Source organism: Procambarus clarkii, unplaced genomic scaffold (genome assembly GCF_040958095.1).
Source record: "Procambarus clarkii isolate CNS0578487 unplaced genomic scaffold, FALCON_Pclarkii_2.0 HiC_scaffold_107, whole genome shotgun sequence".
Taxonomy (NCBI): domain Eukaryota; kingdom Metazoa; phylum Arthropoda; class Malacostraca; order Decapoda; family Cambaridae; genus Procambarus; species Procambarus clarkii.
In genome coordinates, this window is record NW_027189140.1 from 1282121 (window position 1) to 1304163 (window position 22043).

The following is a 22043-nucleotide window of genomic DNA, read 5'->3' on the forward strand; positions in this document are numbered from 1 at the left end:
AACACCACCACCACCACTCCCAACATCACCACCACCACTCCCAACATCACCACCACCACTCCCAACATCACCACCACCACTCCCAACATCACCACCATCACTCCCAACACCACTCCCAACATCACCACCACCACTCCCAACATCACCACCACCACTCCCAACATCACCACCACCACTCCCAACATCACCACCACCACTCCCAACACCACCACCACCACTCCCAACACCACCACCACCACCACTCCCAACACCACCACCACTCCCAACACCGCGTGGGAAGTAGTGGAATTTATATCTATCCTTGAGCTATAGTTGACCCCATCTCCTGAGCTGTAGTTGCTCCCATACCCCAGCCCGTGAGTGATAGTGGACCCCATACCCATCCTGTGGAAGGGAGTGGACCCAGTATACTCATCCTGTTGGTGATAGTGGACCCCATGCCCATCCTGTTTGCAGTAGTGGACTCCATACCAATCTTGTGGGCAATATTGGACATCATACCCATCCAGTGGGTGGGAGTGGACCCCATACCCATCTTGTGGGTGCTAGTGGACCCCATACCCATCTTGTGAGTGCTAGTGGACCCCATACCCATCTAGTTGGTGGCAATGGACCCCATACCCATCCTGTAGGAGGTAGTGGACCCTATACCCATCTAGTGGGTGGTAGTGGACCCCATACCCATCCTGTGGGTGGTAGTGGACCCCATACCCATCCTGTGGGTGGTAGTGGACCCCATACCCATCTTGTGGGTGTTAGTGGAAAACCATACCCATCTTGTGGGTGCTAGTGGACTCCATACCCATCTAGTGGGTGGTAGTGGACCTCATACCCATCCTGTGGGTGGTAGTGGACCCCATACCCATCTTGTGGGCGGTAGTGGACCCCATATTTATCCTGTGGGTGGTAGTGGACCCCATACCCATCCTGTGGGTGGTAGTGCACCCCATACCAATCTTTTGGGAGTTACTGGACCCCATGCCCATCCTGTGGGTGGTAGTGCACCCCATACCAATCTTTTGGGCGTTACTGGACCCCATGCCCATCCTGTGGGTGGTATAGTGACCTCATACCCATATTGTGGGTAGTAGTGGCCCCCCTCATACCCATATTGTGGGTAGTAGTGGCCCCCCTCATACCCACCCTGTGGGCGGTAGTGGACCCCATACTTAATCTGTGGGTGGTAGTGGAGCATATACCCATCCTGTGGATGGACGATGGACTCTGGGTCGAACATCACCGACCCAGCAGGCAGCGTGATGGAGGTAAAAAACCAGCGTTGAATGTAATGAAACGCCATTTTCTGGGTGAGACCCGGAGGCTCCCCGGAGCTTTACCGGCTGATATGCTAATGTCAGACTTTGGCATCAGTCATGTGTATGGAGTTCTAGGGCCTACCGGGGACCACGAGCCAGAACCTGGCCCCCTCAGAGAGGCAAGGGGAGCAATGGCCTATAGAAACCCCCGTGTGGTTGGAAGCATTCTATGTCTGCCATCGACCGGGTCAAGCATCCAGAAAGGTAAGCATTCCAAAACAAACCCCTATTCTGGTGAAAATTGCTACCTAAGCCGAACTAGTGAATAGAACTCTTCAACAGAAAACACGGAAACTAGTATGACGTCATACGTCACCGCGCCGCTGTCTGCGCAGCTCCCCCCTCCCCGGGAGGGGGAAGGGGGAGCCCCAGACCTCCCACGCCGGCTATCCACCCATCAGTTCTGAGGCTGGATGTCAAAACACGCGAAAAACGCCGACCGGAGGGAGGGAGGGTTGCCGGGGAGCCTCCGGGTCTCACCCAGAAAATGGCGTTTCATTACATTCAACGCTGGTTTTCTGGGGGGAGCCCCGTCGGCTCCCCGGAGCTAACTACCCACAGAGGAAGGTCAAAGGGACAAAACCGGGAGGCGGACACCACGCACCCCCCAAGGAGGCGAGACAACCGGCAGCAAACGCCAACCCAAGGCGCCACAGCCCCGAAAATCCCGGGAACAACACGAGAACCACGAGCAGCAAGGCCCCTGCACGAACACCAAAAATCCATGCCCGAAAGACTGCAAGGCCACGTCGCCCAGACGGCAGCGAGAGCAGCGAAGCCACGAACGCCACAGGCATGAGGGAAGAACACAGGCAGCTTAGCCGCAAGAACACGGCTGACCACCCGGGACACCATCACCCGCGAACCGGGAAGAACAGAACCGGATCAACGCAAAACGCGCTCCGGACCCAAACGCCGTGGCACGCAAACAACAGCAGAGGGCCGCCACTGAACACAAAAACGACACACCCCCGGCCCGACCAACAAAGCACCAACAAACCCTGGACCCCTCCAGAATGCAGCAGCCCCACCCCGCGCCAGAAAAGATGGAGACTGCTGCCATCAAACAACCAAAACGCTAAAACCGAAGGAGCAAGAAAACACAGCGAACCGACCCCCAGAGGCAAAGGCCCAAAGGAAAGAGCCGACGAAAAAACACACCGGAACCGAAGGGGCACTACCAACCGAGGAGAAGAGAGCACGCTGACCAGAGACCAGGATGGTGCAAGCGGCGCACGAACAGGCCGGAGGTGAAATGACGCACAAGACAGCTGACTAACGGTGCAGAAGCAACACCAAGACCGAAAGCAAGCTGAAGCGGCTCCGCCTGCGCCGCACGAAAAGAGGCGACAGTATGTGGCAAGACGACGGCCCCCAACCCCCACTAGAAAACCAAGCCGAGAGTAAAGCAAGCCAACAAGAAGGACCCACCGAAGAAGGGACAGGAAAAGGAAAGACCGCCAAAATACCCCATACTGCCGCCAAGAAAGCACGCAGGTGGGACACCTACCACGAAGCCACCCGACCACCAACCGGAGGCGAGACCACGAGGCAGAACATAAGCAGCCCCGACAAGGCCCCCCCGAGCCCAGGAAAAAGGCGGAGCCGCGAGAAGATCTCGGGCGCGACCACCGAAACCCAGGCGGCACAAGGAGATGGAACGTCTGCCGAACAGAAAAACTCCGAAGCATGCAAGCCCGCCAGGAGTTCAGAAACGACGGGTCCGACGCGAGACATCGCAAGAACCCCCCCAAAAAAATAAAACAACAACAACCGGCCGGGCAAGCTAGGAAAACCAAAGAAGGCGGAAGGGTCGCCGCCAGAACAGGACCCGAACCAAGGGGCACGAACAACTGCAACAGACCGAGACAAAGAAGCACATCACAGGACACAGGCTGACAAACGCCTAAGAACACACGCAGAACATTCCTGCTGCAGAAGAGGCAGGAAGAAAGAGCAGAAGCACAAAAAAAAAAAAAAAAAAAAAAAAAACAGGAGAACAACCAGGGGTGGACAATCAGGCAGGGACAAAAACCCCACGCAATCCCCAGGCACAAAACGGCAGCAAAGCGCCACTCCACAACCGGACACAGGAACAAGGACACGCCACCGTGAAACACGGTACCAATGCTCACGTGCAGCAGCAGCAGCAACAGGCACCACTGCAACATGCAACATGTAAATAGCAACTCCCCTCTGCAAAGGCAGAGAACGGAGCAGGCAGACCCCAGACAGGGCCAACGGAGACACGACAAAACCCTGCAGGCCCAGAAACCTGCACCAGGCGACCGACGGCGGAGAAACCCCGCTCGATACCTGCTGGATGAGGTACTGGGAGCTCTTTTACACCTCAAGCCCGGCCCAAGGTCAGGCCAGACCGGCCAGAGGATGGCCCACCAGGCAGCTGCTAGGAGCAGTCCACCGGCCCACATACCCCCACAACCAGGACGGGCCGGAACTGCCATACGAAAACAGGCCAGTGCGCCCTGGAAGTCCACGGAAGAACCAGCAAGAAGGCTTATGCTCGCAAGTAGGTCGTGTAACAAGCACAGACCACTGATGGTAATACAGTGTTCCCCAAAAGTGCCAATAGCACCACTGCACTCCACTGGTACTATCCCGCAAGTTCTACCAGATAGGCGGGACCCAAGAGCCAGAGCTCAAATCCTGCAAGCACAGCCAGGAGCCTCACCAGGTGAGTACAGAACCAACCCTACAACCCCCACACCTCACAACATTAAAAAAGGAGGGTCCCCTGAACGACTCCAGCATGGGTTGGACATGCACATGAGGGGGACAGGAAGGGGTGATAAAGGGACAGTCACTGGTGTGCGAACGGTCTCAGTCGTACAAAATTATACCTAAATAAAGACAGGTATATGAACACCGCCGCATCCAGCGCCCGGCCAAAAGACGCCAGACCGCAGAAACTCACCTGGCGAATGGTGGCTCGAACTTGACACGACTCAACCGTGCCCAGAAGAACTTGGGAGCACCGCCAGGTGAAGACGCCAGAGCCGGACCCGCAGGAGAACAGGGAGAGGCGAAGGAGGCGGTCCACACCCATGACACAGAAAACCGCGGTGTCCTCCCCACAACTGGGAACCAGGACACCCCTGGCGCAAAGGGGCACATACCGCAGCCAGGGAGAAGAACGAGAGGCGAAGCACCGTAGCAAAAAAGGGCGCAAAACCCCAGCACTGAACCATCGCCCAGACCAAAACAAACTCCACGGCGCATGCGCATAACACGCTGGCCGAACCGCACACCCTCCCTGCGGGAAGGCGCCAGCCAGGACTATTGCACGAGAAAAAGAGCCAAAAGAGGAAGCAGGAACAATAAAACCGGCCAAAGAAGCAAAGAGCCCAAAAAAAGGGAACCCAAACGGGCGACAAGTAGCCCAAACGGGCGACAAGTAGCCCAAACGGGCGACAAGTAGCCCAAACGGGCGACAAGTAGCCCAAACGGCCGACAAATAGCCCAACCGGGCGACACGTAGCCCAACCGGGCGACAAGTAGCCCAACAGGGCGACAAGTAGCCCAACAGGGCGACAAGTAGCCCAACAGGGCGACAAGTAGCCCAACAGGGCGACAAGTAGCCCAACAGGGCGACAAGTAGCCCAACAGGGCGACAAGTAGCCCAACAGGGCGACAAGTACTAGGAGCCGACAGACGTTCCAATAATGCGGGAAGTAGCGAAAAACCTTCCCGTACCCTCGAGAACACAGAAGCCAACACTAGTCCCGAAGGCACACGAAGGCGCAGGCGCACCCGAGATCAAAAGTCACGCAGAACCCCATCGAACGGGGAAACATGACAAAAACACCGTCCCAAAAAGCGGGGGAGGAAACCTCCACCCACAGGACGGAACCAACCGACTCAAAGGCCAAGGAACCGAGCCCGGGGAGGGGCCGACATCCAACAGCACGTACGGCGAGTGGGGAGGAAAGACCCCACTCCGCGTAACCACAAGCCCCGCCGAGAGGGGGATAAAACCCCCCACGGGGTCTAACGGGGCCAAGGCCCCCCCAAGTCAGCCCCTCCCCAGCCCCGGGAACCTACACGACAGGCCCCGGGGCCGAGCCGTTCCCCCAAAGCCCCGGCCGTACCAGAAAACCGGGGCAGCCGTGAAAACACTAAGGAAGGGAGCCCACTGGCAGACTCATACAACACGGCTGGAGGAACAGGCCCAAATGCCCCCGTCACTACCCCGGAAGGGGAATTCCCCGAGACTGCCCGAGTCTCAACACCACCAAACACCCCGCCCTGAACCTACAGACGGTAAGGAACCGGATACAGGCAGGAAGGGTGAACCAGGGGAAAGACAAGGGGGCGTGGATGGAACCGAAGCAACCAACACCCCCAAGTCCCAAAACGAAATACAACGGGGCAGCCCCGGGGCTCCCGGGGAGGAAACCACGAGAACGTTGCCACCACCAAGGCTCAAGTGCAACGCCCCTGCTGCCCGCACCCGCTTTGTTAGCACAACTGGGTAACCGAGCCACAACGAGCAACCAAACTCGCAGGACACCGGGTCGAAGGTGTCACTGACCCCACAGGCAGCAGACGGAGGCAAAACAGAGAGTCACCCAGAGACAAAAGGTGAGAGCAACCCTCAAACTCGCTGGAAGCGAGGGGGGGGCTCTGGGGTCACATCCATCGGACCCGCGCGCCCCCAGGGGTTTCCCAGGGTCCCGAGCGTTTACTTTAAGAGGACTCGCGCTCAGGTAATCCCAGGCAGGGTACTGCTAACCGGCACCCAAGCTACCAAACAACTTTCTAAGAGCTGAACCCCCGGGACGTGTACACTCACGGGGACCTAGCAGGGGGTACCACCAGAAATACTCAGAACACAAGGGACACAAGGGGCAAGAACGAAGGCAGACCCCCCCACCAGGTATATAAACAAAAGAAAAAGAAAACCCCGCAAGAGGACAGCGTACCCAAGCGGAACAGAGCCGGCCGCTATGAATGGTAAAGACAAGCTGCACAGTACCCCGCGCCCCACCAGTGCAAACACTGCCCCTTACTCTAAGGCGAACAAGGGAGACAGAACACCCGAGCACACAAAGAGCGGCCGAAAACCAAGCGGTAAACGGCCAAGCAGGGGCAGGACCCAAGGAACTTGTGGAAGGTGGCCCCAAGCCCCAAGGGCAGTACTTACAGGGCACCTAGGGAAGGGAACCCTAGGCGCATGCAGCCCGAGTACTGAAGAATCACACCCGGCTCACGCACCACCTAGAAAACAGACACCACACTCTAGGTACAGTGCTGAAACAACCACTGGAGCCGGAGCACATAACCATTGCCTATAGCATCAGCCGAAGAACTGATGGGTGGATAGCCGGCGTGGGAGGTCTGGGGCTCCCCCTTCCCCCTCCCGGGGAGGGGGGAGCTGCGCAGACAGCGGCGCGGTGACGTATGACGTCATACTAGTTTCCGTGTTTTCTGTTGAAGAGTTCTATTCACTAGTTCGGCTTAGGTAGCAATTTTCACCAGAATAGGGGTTTGTTTCGGAATGCTTACCTTTCTGGATGCTTGACCCGGTCGATGGCAGACATAGAATGCTTCCAACCACACGGGGGTTTCTATAGGCCATTGCTCCCCTTGCCTCTCTGAGGGGGCCAGGTTCTGGCTCGTGGTCCCCGGTAGGCCCTAGAACTCCATACACATGACTGATGCCAAAGTCTGACATTAGCATATCAGCCGGTAAAGCTCCGGGGAGCCGACGGGGCTCCCCCCAGAAACAATGAGAGTCATCTTGAGACAAGGGAACAGAGCAACCCTCAAACTCACATAAAGGGAGGGGGGAGACTCAGGGGTCACATCCATCCGACCCCGCACACCCCTGTGGCGCTTGCCAGGGTTCTGAGATGGAACTCACGCTCAGGGAAACCCAGGCAGGGTACTGTTAACTGGCGCCCAAGTCTACCAACAACTTTTTAAGTAACTGAACCCCTGGGATGTGTACACTCACAGGGACCTAGCAGGGGATACCAAAAGAACTAAGAAGAGTATGCTATATACACCGGGGCAACAACCAAGGTAGACCCCCTACCAGGCAATAAAACAAAAAGAAAAAGAAAACCCCGCAAGAGGACAGCGTACCCAGGCGGAACAGAACCGGCCGCTATGAGAGGTGAAAACTAGCTGAGCAGTACCCTGCACCCCTACCAGTGCAAACTGCCTCTTACCCCAAGATGAACAAGGATGCCAGAACACAGCAGCACACAAAGGGCGACCAAACGACGAGCAGCAAACGACCAAGCAGAGGCAGAACCAAAGGAACTTGTGGAAGGAGGCCCCAAGCCCCAAGGGCAGTACTTACCCGCATCTAGGGAACTGCATATTTACCTAGGCACCTAGGCGCATGCAGCCCGAGTTCTGAAGAATTACTCCTGGCTCATGCACCCCCAAGAAGACAGCCACCACACGACACAGGTACAGAGCCGAGAACCAATGTCAGTAGCCAGAGCACATGACTTTTGCCAAGCGCATCAGCCTTAGAACTGGGGTTGTGGGTAGCTGGCACGAAGGGTCTGGGCTCCCCTTTCCCATTCCCGGGGAGGGGGGAAGCTGCGCAGATGACGGCACGGCAACATGGTGACGTCATACTCGTTTGCTTGTTTTTGTTTGATAAGTTCTGTCCACTAGTCCAGCTCTCAGTAGCAATTTCTTAACCAGAATAGGGGTTTGTTTTGGGATGATTACCTTTCTCGGTGCCTGACCTGGTCGATGACAGACATAGAATGCTTCCAACCACATGGGGGGTTTCTATAGGCCATTGCTCCAAGTGCCTCTCTGAGGGGCCAGGTTCTGGCTTGTGGTCCCTGGTAGGCCTAAGAACTCTGAGGATGACGTGGGAGACCCGCACCCACGAACAGGGAAGAAGGGAAACCGGATCAACCCAAAGCACGTCCCCGGACACAGTAGCCGTGGCGCGCAAATATCGTCGAAGAGCACAACTGGACATAAAACATGATGCATCCCCGGCCTAACCAACCAAGCATCAACAACCCAAGGACCCCTCCGGAAAGCAGAAGTCTCATTCTTTGCCAGAAAAGGAGACGGCTGCAAACGAACAAAACTATCACAAAGACCGAAAGAGCAGAAACCCCTGTGCCGTAGGAGAATATGAAGCTCTCCAACCTGACCCCCAGACACCAATGCCAACAGAAAAAGAGCCTTGGAGAAACAATCCTGAACAGAAGGGGCCACAACAAACCGAGGAGAAGAAAGATAAAAGAGCACTCTATCCAATGACCAGGACGGCTAAGGCGGCGCATGAGCAGGCCGGAGGAAAAACAATGCCCGAGACAGCTTGAGAAACGGTGCAGAAGTAACATCAATACTGAAATCAAGTCGAAGCGGCTCCGCCAGTGGTGCACGATATGAGGCAAAAGTGTTAGGCATAAAGTGATGGTCCTGAAACAACCAAGAGAGAAAGGACAACTCAACCCTAACAAAAAGCGAAATACAACGACGAAGACGCAGGAAGAGATGGAAGGACCGCCAGGAACTTCGTACTGCCGGCGAGACGAAACCCACAGATGGAACACTAACAAAGAAGCCACCTGATCACCATATAGATGATGATAAACACGAGTCGAAAACACCTTACGCGAAGACTCGAGAAAAAGATAGAACCAGCCACGAGACGTTTCGGTCCAATCTGTTGGAAGAGGTGGAGCCGCGGGAAAACCTCCGGGTTTGGACACCGGGCAAGCAGCACCTGAAACCACGGCTAGGCTGACCACCACGGGGCCTAGAGGACTACTCTCCCCTGGTAGATCTCCAAGTGAGTCAGGACCTGGAGCAACAGCTGAACCAGGGGGAAAGAGGTACAGGAACCCCCACCTCGACCAGTCCTGCTGAAAGACATCTACCCCGACGGCCTCGCAATCAGGGAAGGGCGCAACGTACTGGGGAAGGCGCCGCGACCTCGCCAACGCAAAGAGGTCCACCTGGGGGCACCCGAACGTCTGGCAGAGCCAATGGAAGGAGTCTGCGTCGACCATCCATTCCGTGGAGAGGGGGAACGAAATGGGACAGGCCGTCGGCCAAGACGTTGGACACTCCCTGCACGTGAACTGTCAGGAGAGTCAAATTCCGAGAACTCAGCAGATGAGTCACCTGAAGCGACCAGCCCCAAAGAGCCAAGGACCACATCGAACCCCCCCGGTTCAGGCAACTGACCACTGGGGAGCAGTCTGAATGGAGCCGGATCGTCAATCTGTGGGCGACCCGAATCCTCCGAAGCGCAAACCACATCACCGCGAACTCCTGCACCGTGCTGTGGGCTCAACGGAAGGATGGACCCCATCGCCCCTTGCCGGCCTGGTGAACACTGGTCACAAAGCCCCAGCCGAAAGACGAAACATCCGTGAACACATCGAGCGAGGGCTCGGGCAGGTGCCAAGGCACTGAACCCCGAAAAACCCGAAGAGGAAGCCAGCGCCACAGCAGCCGACGCAAAGCCCCCGGGGGTAGAACCCTGCGATCGCAAGAGAGGTGGAAGGGACGTCCCCAAAGGAACCAGAACAGCCAACAAAGCCAAACCCAACCCAGCAGGTAGACCAACATTGCGAAGTTCAGGCTCTCACACAAACCCTCGAGTAACCGCCAGGTAACCTGGGAGTCCCCCAACAACAGGCACAAGCGGGACCACAGCTGAAGGAGAAACTCTGGAAGGAAGCGGTCCGAGAGTCCCATACAAGACTCAGCCACGACCGAACCTGGGAGGGCACCAGATGGGACTTCCTCCAGTTCACCAAGAACCCGAACCCGGTGATCTGGAAAAGAACCAAATCCCTGGCTAGCAGACAACTGGACCGACTGGGAGCCCAAACCAGCCAGTCATCGAGGTAGGCCAACACCCGAACACCTAAAAGACGCAGACGGGCCACAACGACCGTGTTCACACGAGGCGTGTGAACATGCGAAGTGCCAGGTTAAACCCGAATGGGAGACAACGAAAGCTGTAACCGTGACGCCCCACAACAAACCCAAGCCAGTCCCTGAACCCTGGATGAATCGGGACGTGCCAATAAGCGTCCCGGAGGTCCAGGGACACCATCCAAGAACCCGGTTCCAACAAGAGCCGAACTTGAGACAGCATAGTCATCCGAAAGGAGGGGCAATGAACCCAGGGGTTCAGATGGGACAAGTCCAGAATGAACCTCAGGTCTGCACAGGGACTGGAAACAGACAGGAAACCCACCTGAGGGACGACGTCGTTTCGACGCCGCCCAAGCGAACCCACTCCAAGATGACTCGTCGGAACGCAGGAGAGGAAGCCTGCCCCATCAGCCCCGAACTTCCGGAAGGGGGAGGGGCCACCCAACGCCAGCGCAGGCCGAAGGAAATGACCTGAAATGCCCACAAATCGTGGGACCAGGTGTGAGCGAACAGCGCAAGCCTCCCCCTTGTTGCTCCGTCAATGGGGCGAACCGCGAAAGGGCCAGCGCCCCTTACGAGACCCAGAACCCCGCACAGGGCGAACACCACGCTGACCAGCCGAAGGCAGATCTGAAGGTGGAGCCAAGCCCGAACCTGGCACCAGTGGCCTACTACAACGAGAGGAACCCCGAGCCCTGGCACTACTCTGGGCAGGCCCCCCCGTGCCCTCCAGAGAACCAACAAGTCCGACATCGGACGACAACTGGCCAAGGCCGCCTGAATATACTGCACCACGGCTGCAGGTGCAAAAAGCAGTGGACAAAAGGGCGAAGACATCCTAAGAGCCAGGGCCCAGGTCGATTCCAAAGAGGAGGTCAGCACCGCCTGTCGACACACAAGCCGGGAAACATAAAACTGGGCAACAGCATCCTGCAAGATTGGCGCAAACAGCTTCAACAAGGCAGCTGATGTGTGAGCAGCTGAGCCCAAGGCACCGAACCCCGGAATGGCCCCAAGCGCCCCCATATCCTCCCCAAGCCAGTCCGAAAACAGCTCCAGGAGGGAAAAGAAGCGCAAGGCCGAAGCCAAGAGGCCCTTGGCGCGCAAATCCTCGGCCACCTGTGGAGTCGAAAGGTAGGGAACCTGCACATGGAGATGCAGAACACCAACATCCCGAGGAAGGGCAGGAGCAAACAAGCACTCATTGAGGTGCTCAAGGTCGCCCCACTAGAAAATCTGAACCACAGGAGAAACCTCGTGCCACTCAAGCGTGCAGGAACAACAGAAAGAATGCCAAGCCTCCAAGACAAAGATAGGACAGTCCGCCAGCCAGGACGACTCTGGAACCTCATAACGGACCCAGAAAGAGAACGAAGTCCCAAACCTGAAAGACGACAGGTCCATCACTGAGGGGTAATCCGGGTCATGCAGGAGGTATGCCGCAAGTGCCGCCTGCACTGTAGATGGTTGGATGCGGGAAGCCGAAAACCACCGTAAAGACGGAACCAACGCACCCGAGGGGACACAGAACCGAACCCGGGGAGGGGCAGACACCAAATCCAAGTCGTACGTGGAGGGGGGAAAGGAGAATCCCACTTCTTGTAATAATAAGCTTTGAGGGTAGAAAAAACCAGGCTGGGTCCAGTGGGGCCCAAGGCCCTCAAGTCAGCCCCTCCCCAGCCCCAGGATCCCTCTCCTCAGGACCAAAGGCCGAGTCATTCCCTAGAGCACCGGCCCCTAAAGAAAAGGCCGGCATAGCCGAGTAAGCCGAACAGAAGGGGGGGCCCACTGGTCAGACCCAGATGCTTTGGCAGGGAGATCGAACTCGAAGGCCTCCGTCGCCACACCGGAAGGGGCATCCCCCGAGAATCTAAGACCATCTAAACCCTGCCCCGACTCCGAAACCCTCAGACGTTTCGGAGCCGGAAGCAGGGGGGGGGGGGGAGGGGGACTTCTGAGGGGGGCGTGGACTGAACCAAGGTCAAAGCAACCCCCACCCCCAAGTAGAGGTCCCAATAAACAAAACGGGGCAGCCTCAGGGCATCCGGGTGAGCAACCAACCTAGCGCGTTGCAACAACTTACCTTGAGGTTACCTTGAGGTTACCTTGAGGTGCTTCCGGGGCTTAGCGTCCCCGCGGCCCAGTCATCGACCATACGTCGTGACGTATGAGTCACCGCCTGGTTGTTTAGGTATCCTTTGGAGGTGCTTATCCAGTTCTCTCTTGAACACTGTGAGGGGTCGGCCAGTTATGCCTAAAACGGCATACCTAAAACGTGCATGCAATGCCTGCGCTACCTGTACCCGCAAAAGATCATCATTGGACTGGGTAAATTGAGTCACTAGTAAGCAGTACTCACAGGACTCAGGGTCGAAAGTGTCACCGACCCAACAGGCAGCGTGACGGAGGCAAAAACCGTGAGGGTCACCCCGAGTCAAGGGGACCGAGCAACCCTCAAACTCACATGAAGCGAGGGTGGGAAGCTCCAAGGACACATCCATCGGACCCACGTGCCCCCTTGGGGATTCCCAGGGTCCTGAGCGCATACTATAAGAGTATTCGCGTCCAAGTAAGCCCAGGCAGGATACTACTAACCGGCGCCCAAAACTACCAAACAACAATCTAAAAGCTGCACCCAAGGGATGTCTACACTCACGAAGATCTAGCAGGGGGCACCACCGAATAACTATGCACAGGTCAGACCCAATAAGGGCAAAGCAAGGCAGACCCCCCACAAGGCACAAAACAAGAAGAAAAACAAAACCCCGCAAGAGGACAACGCACCCCGGTCGGCCGAGCGGACAGCACACTGAACTTGTGATCCTGGGTTCGATCCCAGGCGCCGGCGAGAAACAATGGGCAGAGTTTCTTTCACCCTTTGCCCCTGTTACCTAGCAGTAAAATAGGTACCTGGGTGTTAGTCAGTTGTCACGGGCTGCTTCCTGGGGGTGGAAGCCTGTTTGAGAACCTGGCCGCAGGGACACTTAAGCCTCGAAATCATCTCAAGATAATCTCAAGATAACCCCAAGGAACAGAGCCGGCTACCGTGATTGGTGACAACAAGCTGCACAGCACCCTGTGCCCCGCCAGTACAAACTGCCTCTTACCCTAAGGTAAACAAGGAAGACAAAACCCCCAAGCACCGAAAGGGCAGCCGAAAAACCGAGCAGTCAGACGGCCTAGCAGAGGCAGACCCTGAGGAACTTGTGGAAGATGGCCCCAAGCTCCAAGGGCAGTACTTACAGGGCACCTAGGGAAGGGAACCCTAGGCACATGCAGCCCGAGTACTGTGGAATAACTCCTGGCTCTCGCACCCCTGGAAGACAGCCACCACACGCTAAGTACAGTGCTGAAAAACGCTGGAGCCAAGCACACGACCACTGCCTCTAGCATCAGCCCGAGAACTGAGGGTGGATAGCTGGCGTGAGGGGTCTGGTGCTCCCCCTTTCCCCTCCTGGGAAGGGGGACGGGGAGTTGCGCAGACAGCGGCGTGGCGTCATGTGAAGTCATGATCGTTTGCTCGTTTCTTTTCGGGGAGTTCTATCCACTTGTCTGGCTTTTAGTAGCAATATTTTCACCAGAAAGGGGGTTTGTTTTGGGATGCTTACCTTTCTGGGTGCCTGACCCGGTCAATGGCAGACAGAATGTCTCCAACCACACGGGGGTTTCTATAGGCCATTGCTCCCCTTGCCTCTTTTGAGGAGGCCAGGTTCTGGCTCGTGGTCCCCGGTAGGGCCTAGAACTCCATACACATGACTGATGCCAAAGTCTGACATTAGCATATCAGCCTAGTAATCTCCGGGAAGCCAAAGGGGCTCCCCCCAAAAAAGACAGTGTTGAATGTAATGAAACGCCATTTTCTTGGCGAGACCCGGAGGCTCCCCAGAGCTATCCAGGCTGGTATGGATATATTAGACTTTGGCATCAGATAGTGTGAATGGAGTTCTTAGGCCTTCCAGGAACCACGAGCTAGAAGCTGGCCCCCCCCCCTCAGATAGGCACAAGGAGCAATGGCCTATAGAATTGCAGATGTGAGTTGGGGCATTTTATGTCTGCCATCAACCGGGTCAGGCACCCAGAAAGTTAAGCTCCCCAAAACAAACACCCTATTCTGGTTAAAACTACCACTGAAAGCTAAATGAGTGGTAAACTCCCCAAATGAAAATAAGCAAACGATGACGACGTCACATGCTCAGTTGTGATGATGTCATGACTTTTTCTAAGGCTCTTTTCTTGTTGGCATTGGCCTCTGAAGGTTGGGTCAGGGAACGTCATGCTCTCCTCCAGCGCAGAGGTCTCATCCTTTTCTGGAGAAGAATGAAACTGCTGCTTTCAAGAGGGGTCCTCGGGTTGTTGATGGTTAGTTGGTTCGACCGGGGGTGCATCATGTGTTGTGTCCGGTCGTGGCTCTCCGCCATTTTTTTTGCGCGCTACACCCTCCGTGACCTTCTTCCCTGTTTCAGGGTTTGGGTCTCCCAGGTCGTCCACAGGGTTATTTGGTCCAGCCAGCCTGTGGTCTATCCTCGTGCCCATGACGTTCGTAAGTTTGGTGCGCTGACTGCTGTCTCCGGCAACATGTTTTGGGCTAACATTTAGGCATGGGGTTTTTGGAGGTCGAACAGAGTTCTGGCCGCTGCCAGAACCTTGTTCGACCTTGAACTTACCTGCTACCTTGTCAACGTTCCGGGGCCTAGTAGGGCCTGTGTCGCACTGGGTCGAGAGTTGCAGCCAGTTGTCTCGACTTCGAGTTTAGGTGCGAGCGATGATTGCTCGCACCTGCCCTCTTGTTTTAATCCTTTGGTAAGTAGCTTCGGGAAGCTAAAGGGGCTCCCCCCAGAAAACCAGCGTTGAATGTGATGAAATGCCATTTTCTGGGTGAGACCCGGAGGCTTCCCGGCAACCCTCCTTACCTCTGGTCAGTGGTTTTTCTCATGTTTTTTTTACATCCAGCCTCGAATTGAGGTGTGGGTAGCCGACGTGAGGGATCTGGGGATCCCCCTTCCCCCTCTCGGGAAGGGAGGAGCTGCGCAGACAAACGGTGAGGCACGTGGGATGCCATCTTGAGGTTATCTTGAGATGATTTCGGGGCTTTATTTTTTTTTTAGTGTCCCCGCGGCCCGGTCCTCGACCAGGCCTCCACCCCCAGGAAGCAGCCCGTGACAGCTGACTAACTCCCAGGTACCTATTTACTGCTAGGTAACAGGGGCATTCAGGGTGAAAGAAACTTTGCCCATTGGTTTCTGCGGGAATCGAACCCGCGTCACAGAATTACGAATCCTGAGCGCTATCCACCAGGCTACGAGGCCCCCATGCTCATTTGCTCGTTTTCACTTAGGGAGTTCTCTCCATTCGTTTAGCTTTCAGTAGTAGTTTTAACCAGAATAGGGGTTTGTTTTGGGGTGCTTACATTTCTGGGTACCTGACCCAGTCGATGGCATAGAATGCTCCAAATCACATGTGTAATTCTATAGGCCATTGCTTCTCGTGTCTCTCTGAGGGGACCAGGTCCTGGCTCATGGTCCCCGGTAGGCCTAAAAACTCCATTCACACTAACTGTAATATTAGCATATCAGCCTGGATAGCTCCGGAGAGCTGAAGGGAGTTCTCCCCAGAAAAACTATTTACAGTAAGATATATAGTACAGTAAAAAATATCATTAAATATTTAAAAAAGAACAAACCTTCAGCTTGTTTTCTAGCTTGATGATCTTTTTTCTCTCCTCCAGCAGCTCCTGCTCTTTTCTTGTGAGCTGCATTTCAAGTTCTTTTAACTGAAAAGAACCAAACCTGTTACATCAACATGTATTTGTTATTGATTTATGGGGAAACTACTGGGTAACATGTGTCACATTAATCCCTTGCATAGTAGTGGAACTGCCTTTTCCCTTCACCTTCAATGCCTCTTCACTGGAAGTCTACATCTACACCAGCCCACACGAGTTTTTTGTATGTATACCGGGCGGTATGTATAACTTCCTTAACATTACAAATTCGCCTCTAATGCTTAAGACTTTTTTTCGGCTGTATTTTTTTGTAAAATTAATGGAAATTTTGGACGTAAAGGTATTGCTCTTGTGGAATTTTCAAAGGTTTTTCCCTTGTCCCCCCAACACACACACACACACACACACACAGGCCTAATTGGTGAAGCTGGAGGAGGCAGAAGTCACACTGCAGCAAGCTCCTGGAAATATCGAATTACCTAAGTATTGGGAACAGGTTGAGGGCTATAGTGGTGTCCCAGGTTACATAAAGGTTCAGGGAAGAGTAAAAGCAAATAAAATACAATAAACAAGTAAAACTGAGTGAAAATAGTCGAGTGGAAAAGTTTGTTTTGGTCTAGAACAAAATCAAAGATGGCCGCCGCCACCACCCCCACTGAGAAGGTAGACACACCATCAGATGATGGTTTCAAAGGATTCTCAACACAAGATATAAGGAAAGGAGGTGTTCTTGGCAGGTTAGAGATAATTGAGGATATGCAAATGAAGTATGAAGAAAAAGTGCTTAAATTAGAAGAGGACAATGGAGCTCTTTGGAGTGAGCTTTGCACTCTAAAAGGGAGTATGCTTCAACAAGGTAAGATTATTACTGCATTAACAGACAAGGTAACAAATCAGGAGGAGCAAATCAAGGAACTAGTGAAAGAAAATGAGGCATGGAAAGTGAAGTGTGGTGACTTTGAAGAAATAAACAAGAAAATAGACTCATATGGTGAACAACTCCAAGCAAGCCTAAGGGCTAACATAGAGTTAGGCAAGGATCTCCAACTGGAAACTTCACTGACAACTCACATAGAGGAGGTGAATAAAGAACTAGAAAAGTATAAAGAAGAAATAAAAGCGACATATGCTCAAGTTGTAAAAGAGAAAGAGAGTATCAAAGAAGTGTGTTCGGAAGTCAAGACCAGAAATGACCAACAAGAAGCAGAAATTAGGCAAGCAATTAGGAAAGAACTGGTTACCAACAGTAAACTGGTACAAAACACTGCAGATAGAACTAAGTCCATAATCATTTTTGGATGTTTAGAGAAGGAAATTTCATCTAGGGTGGACCGAGCGGCAGAAGAGATGAAAATCATAGAGAAAATAGTAGGTTTAGGAGAAGGCTCAAAGGAAAATGTCAGTGATTTTAGAAGAATAGGAAAATATGAGAAAGAAAAGAACCGCCCCTTAAGGGTGACCTTTAATGGAGTGAAAAACATGATGGAAGTGCTAAGAAATGCCAGGAAACTGCAGAGTGATGAGGTTGGCAAATCTTGGTCAATAAGACAAGACCTCTCCAAGGAAGACAGAGAAAAGCTGAAAATGAACTTAATTGAGGCAAAACGGCTAAATGGGGATAGAAATGAAGAAGACAGAAATTCTTTTTTTTACAAAGTGACAGGGACTGGAAAGCTTGTGAAATGGTACATAAAAACAAAGCAACAAGATCAGTAGTGGAAGGGGGAGTAAAGAGCAAAGGAAAAGGGAACATGTTCCTGAAAATTGTATATACCAACATAGATGGAGTGAGGTCAAAAACTTTGGAGTTGCAAGATATAATCCAGCTTAGGGTCCCAGATATTGTTGCATTATCAGAAACGAAACTTGAAGGAAATATAATAAATGAAGTCATATTCCCAAGAGGCTACTCAGTTTGGAGACGTGACAGGAAAACTAGGAAGGGAGGAGGAGTGGCTGTACTGGTGAAAAAACACCTGAAGGTAAAAGAGTTAATATTTGAAAACCCTCGAGATATTGACATAATGGCATTGCAGGTCTGGAATCAGGATGATAACCTGATAATTGTAAATACCTACAGCCCACCAGCAAGCAACACGTGGACAAAGGAAGAACTGGATGACAAGCGAGAGGGCCTCATAATGGTCATGAGAGATATTATTGTACAAGCAGATAAAGATAAATCACGACTGTTGATACTGGGGGACTTCAACTTTAGAGCAATAGACTGGGAGGCCTATGAAGCAAGAACGGAGGACTTTTGGACATGCAGATTTGTGAACCTCATTCTGGAGACATTCTTGTATCAACACATAAAGCAAGCCACAAGAATGAGGGAAGGAGATATACCGTCAGTACTGGATCTAGTATTCACCAGGAAAGAAGAAGAGATTTTTGACATCCAGTACCTTCCTCCCTTGGGAAAGAGTGATCACGTCCTGTTAGACATTAAATATGCTTTAAGATATCATCTAGAAGAAAATAGGGACATTGAAACAGTTGATAAACTCGATTTAAAGAGAGGCAACTATGGGGAACTTCGAAATTTTTTTAATGAGTGTAATTGGACAGAATTGTTGCTAGGCAGGGAAGTAAATGAAATGTATGCCAAATTTTTAAAACTATACGAGGAAGGCACACAAACATTCATACCAAAACAGAGATGCAGGACCAGAAAACAGGATTGGTTCGACAGAAATTGTGAGAGGGCAAGAGACCAAAAGACACAAAAATGGAATCAGTATAGGAAGAGGCCAAACCCCCAAACATACCAGCGATACAAAGATGCGAGAAACAATTATACAGCAGTAAGGAGAGAGGCAGAAAGAAATTTTGAAAAAGGGATAGCAGATAAATGTAAAACAGAACCGGGCCTATTCTACAAATTCATAAACAACAAATTGCAGGTAAAGGATAATATCCAGAGGTTGGAAATGGGAAACAGATTCACGGAAAATGAAAAGGAAATGTGTGAAACATTAAATGAAAAGTTCCAAAGTGTGTTTGTACAAAATGAAATCTTCAGAGAACCAGACACAATAAGAATTCCAGAGAACAACATAGAGCGGATAGAGGTGTCTAGAGTTGAAGTGGAAAATATGCTAAAGGAGCTCGGGAGGAACAAAGCAGCTGGCCCAGATGGCGTTTCACCATGGGTTCTGAGAGAATGTGCATCTGAGCTCAGCATTCCACTTCACCTGATCTTTCAGGCATCCCTGTGTACAGGAATCGTAGCAGACGTGTGGAAACAGGCTAACATAGTTCCAATCTACAAAAGTGGCAGCAGGGAAGACCCCCTCAATTATAGACCTGTATCATTGACAAGTGTAATAGTGAAAGTATTGGAAAAGCTAATCAAAACTAAATGGGTAGAACACCTGGAGAGAAATGATATAATATCAGACAGACAGTATGGTTTTCGATCAGGAAGATCCTGTGTATCGAATTTACTCAGTTTCTACGATCGGGCCACAGAGATATTACAGGAAAGAGATGGCTGGGTTGACTGCATCTATCTGGACCTAAAAAAGGCTTTCGACAGAGTTCCACATAAGAGGTTGTTCTGGAAACTGGAAAATATTGGAGGGGTGACAGGTAAGCTTCTATCATGGATGAAAAATTTTCTGACTGATAGAAAAATGAGGGCAGTAATCAGAGGCAATGTATCGGAATGGAGAAATGTCACAAGTGGAGTACCACAGGGTTCAGTTCTTGCACCAGTGATGTTTATTGTGTACATAAATGATCTACCAGTTGGTATACAGAATTATATGAACATGTTTGCTGATGATGCTAAGATAATAGGAAGGATAAGAAATTTAGATGACTGTCATGCCCTTCAAGAAGACCTGGACAAAATAAGTATATGGAGCACCACTTGGCAAATGGAATTTAATGTTAATAAATGTCATGTTATGGAATGTGGAATAGGAGAACATAGACCCCATACAACCTATATATTATGTGAGAAATCTTTAAAGAATTCTGATAAAGAAAGAGATCTAGGAGTGGTTCTAGATAGAAAACTATCACCTGAGGACCACATAAAGAATATTGTGCAAGGAGCCTATGCTATGCTTTCTAACTTCAGAATTGCATTTAAATACATGGATGGCGATATACTAAAGAAATTGTTCATGACTTTTGTTAGGCCAAAGCTAGAATATGCAGCTGTTGTGTGGTGCCCATATCTTAGGAAGCACATCAACAAACTGGAAAAGGTGCAAAGACATGCTACTAAGTGGCTCCCAGAACTGAAGGGCAAGAGCTACGAGGAGAGGTTAGAAGCATTAAATATGCCAAAACTAGAAGACAGAAGAAAAAGAGGTGATATGATCACTACGTACAAAATAGTAACAGGACTTGATAAAATCGACAGGGAAGACTTCCTGAGACCTGGAACTTCAAGAACAAGAGGTCATAGATTTAAACTAGCTAAACACAGATGCCGAAGAAATATAAGAAAATTCACCTTCGCAAATAGAGTGGTAGACGGTTGGAACAAGTTAAGTGAGAAGGTGGTGGAGGCCAAGACCGTCAGTAGTTTCAAAGCGTTATATGACAAAGAGTGCTGGGAAGACGGGACACCACGAGCGTAGCTCTCATCCTGTAACTACACTTAGGTAATTACACTTAGGTAATTACACACACACACACACACACCTCGGGACCAAAGAGCCAAAGCTCAACCCCCGCAAGCACAAATAGGTGAGTACACACACACACACACACACACACACACACACACCACACACACTAAAGGAAGAGGTTGAGTCATCAGTCCTGCCACCTCTCCATACCCCCAGGGCCTGGCACAGCCTGGTACCACTCAGAGGCAAGCCGGGCGCCTCTGCTAACCGGTAGTTTGTCCCCACAAACAAGCAGTTTGTAACCTTCAACTGGCAATGGTGCTGCTCAACACAAAGGCACCGCTAGCCACAACAAGCAGTTTGCTAGTTGACCAGATGTCCACCTCGCGTTGACACTGAATGAGTCATCACCACCGGACTATATAAAGGGCGCTGCCTCCCTGGAGAGCCAGTGCTCTTCCTTAGTGCTCTAGGATCATCTTTGTGTCTCTCACCCGTCATCCGCCTTCAGCCAACGTCATGTGACTGATGCCATGGTGGTATGGTATCTATCTTCAGTACACCAGTATATGTATTTATGATTTGTATTCATTGCTTATAGTTTATTTTTGTATTAATGTCATATTAACTTGTTCACCTTTGCATTACATGATAGCCAAGTATTTTCAGGGGCATTTATGTTCATTAATATTTCAGTAAATTGTTTAATTATTTATTTGATGATTTTCATTTGTTTCCACCTGCGACTTACACACTGCAAGGCCAATAGCAGCATTTTTTTTATTTGTGTGAGGGAGAGCTATACCATCTTGGTTCAGTATAGCTGCGATACAACAACCCATCACACATGATAGACCTGAAGTCTCTGGATTGTTGCCAACGAATGTTATATTATATATACTGTGTGTGTACTCACCTATTTGTGTCTGCAAGATTGAGCATTGACTCTTGGATCCCGCCTTTTGGGCCATCAGTTGTTTACAGCAATGACTCCAGTCCTATTTCCCTATCATACCTTGTTATAAAATTATGAACAGAATTTGCTTCCACAACCTGCTCCTTAAGTGCATTCCATTTTTCCACTACTTTCACGCTAAAAGAAAACTTCCTAACATCTCTGTGACTCATCTGAGTTTCTAGCTTCCACCCATGTCCCCTCGTTCTGTTACTATTCCGTGTGAACATTTCATCTATGTCCACTCTGTCAATCCCCCTGAGTATTTTATACGTTCCTATCATATCCCTCTTCTCCCTTCTTTTTCTAGTGTCGTAAGGCTCAGTTCCTTCAGGCACTCTTCATACCCCATCCCACATAATGCTGGGATGAGTCTCGTTGTAAACTTCTGAACCTTTTCCCGTTTCCTTATGTGTTTCTTCAGGTGGGGACTCCATGATGGGGCGGCATACTCTAAGACTGGCAACACGTAGGTAGCATAAAACGTCCTAAATGCCTCCTTATTCATGTTTCTGAATGATGTTCTAACTTTTGCTAGTGTAGAGTACGCTGCTGTCGATATC

General features: G+C 51.7%; 1 protein-coding gene across 4 annotated transcripts in view; it reads right to left on the reverse strand.

Annotated features, from left to right (window-relative positions):
- Positions 1-22043, reverse strand: part of LOC123761195 (mediator of RNA polymerase II transcription subunit 15-like) — a 134866-nt gene that overhangs the window by 38273 nt on the left and 74550 nt on the right. For all 4 annotated transcript variants that reach the window (XM_069320222.1, XM_069320220.1, XM_069320219.1 and 1 more), the window contains exon 3: positions 15895-15984. In XM_069320222.1, the coding sequence (XP_069176323.1) occupies positions 15895-15984 (90 nt within the window). The remainder of the gene's footprint in view (positions 1-15894; positions 15985-22043) is intronic.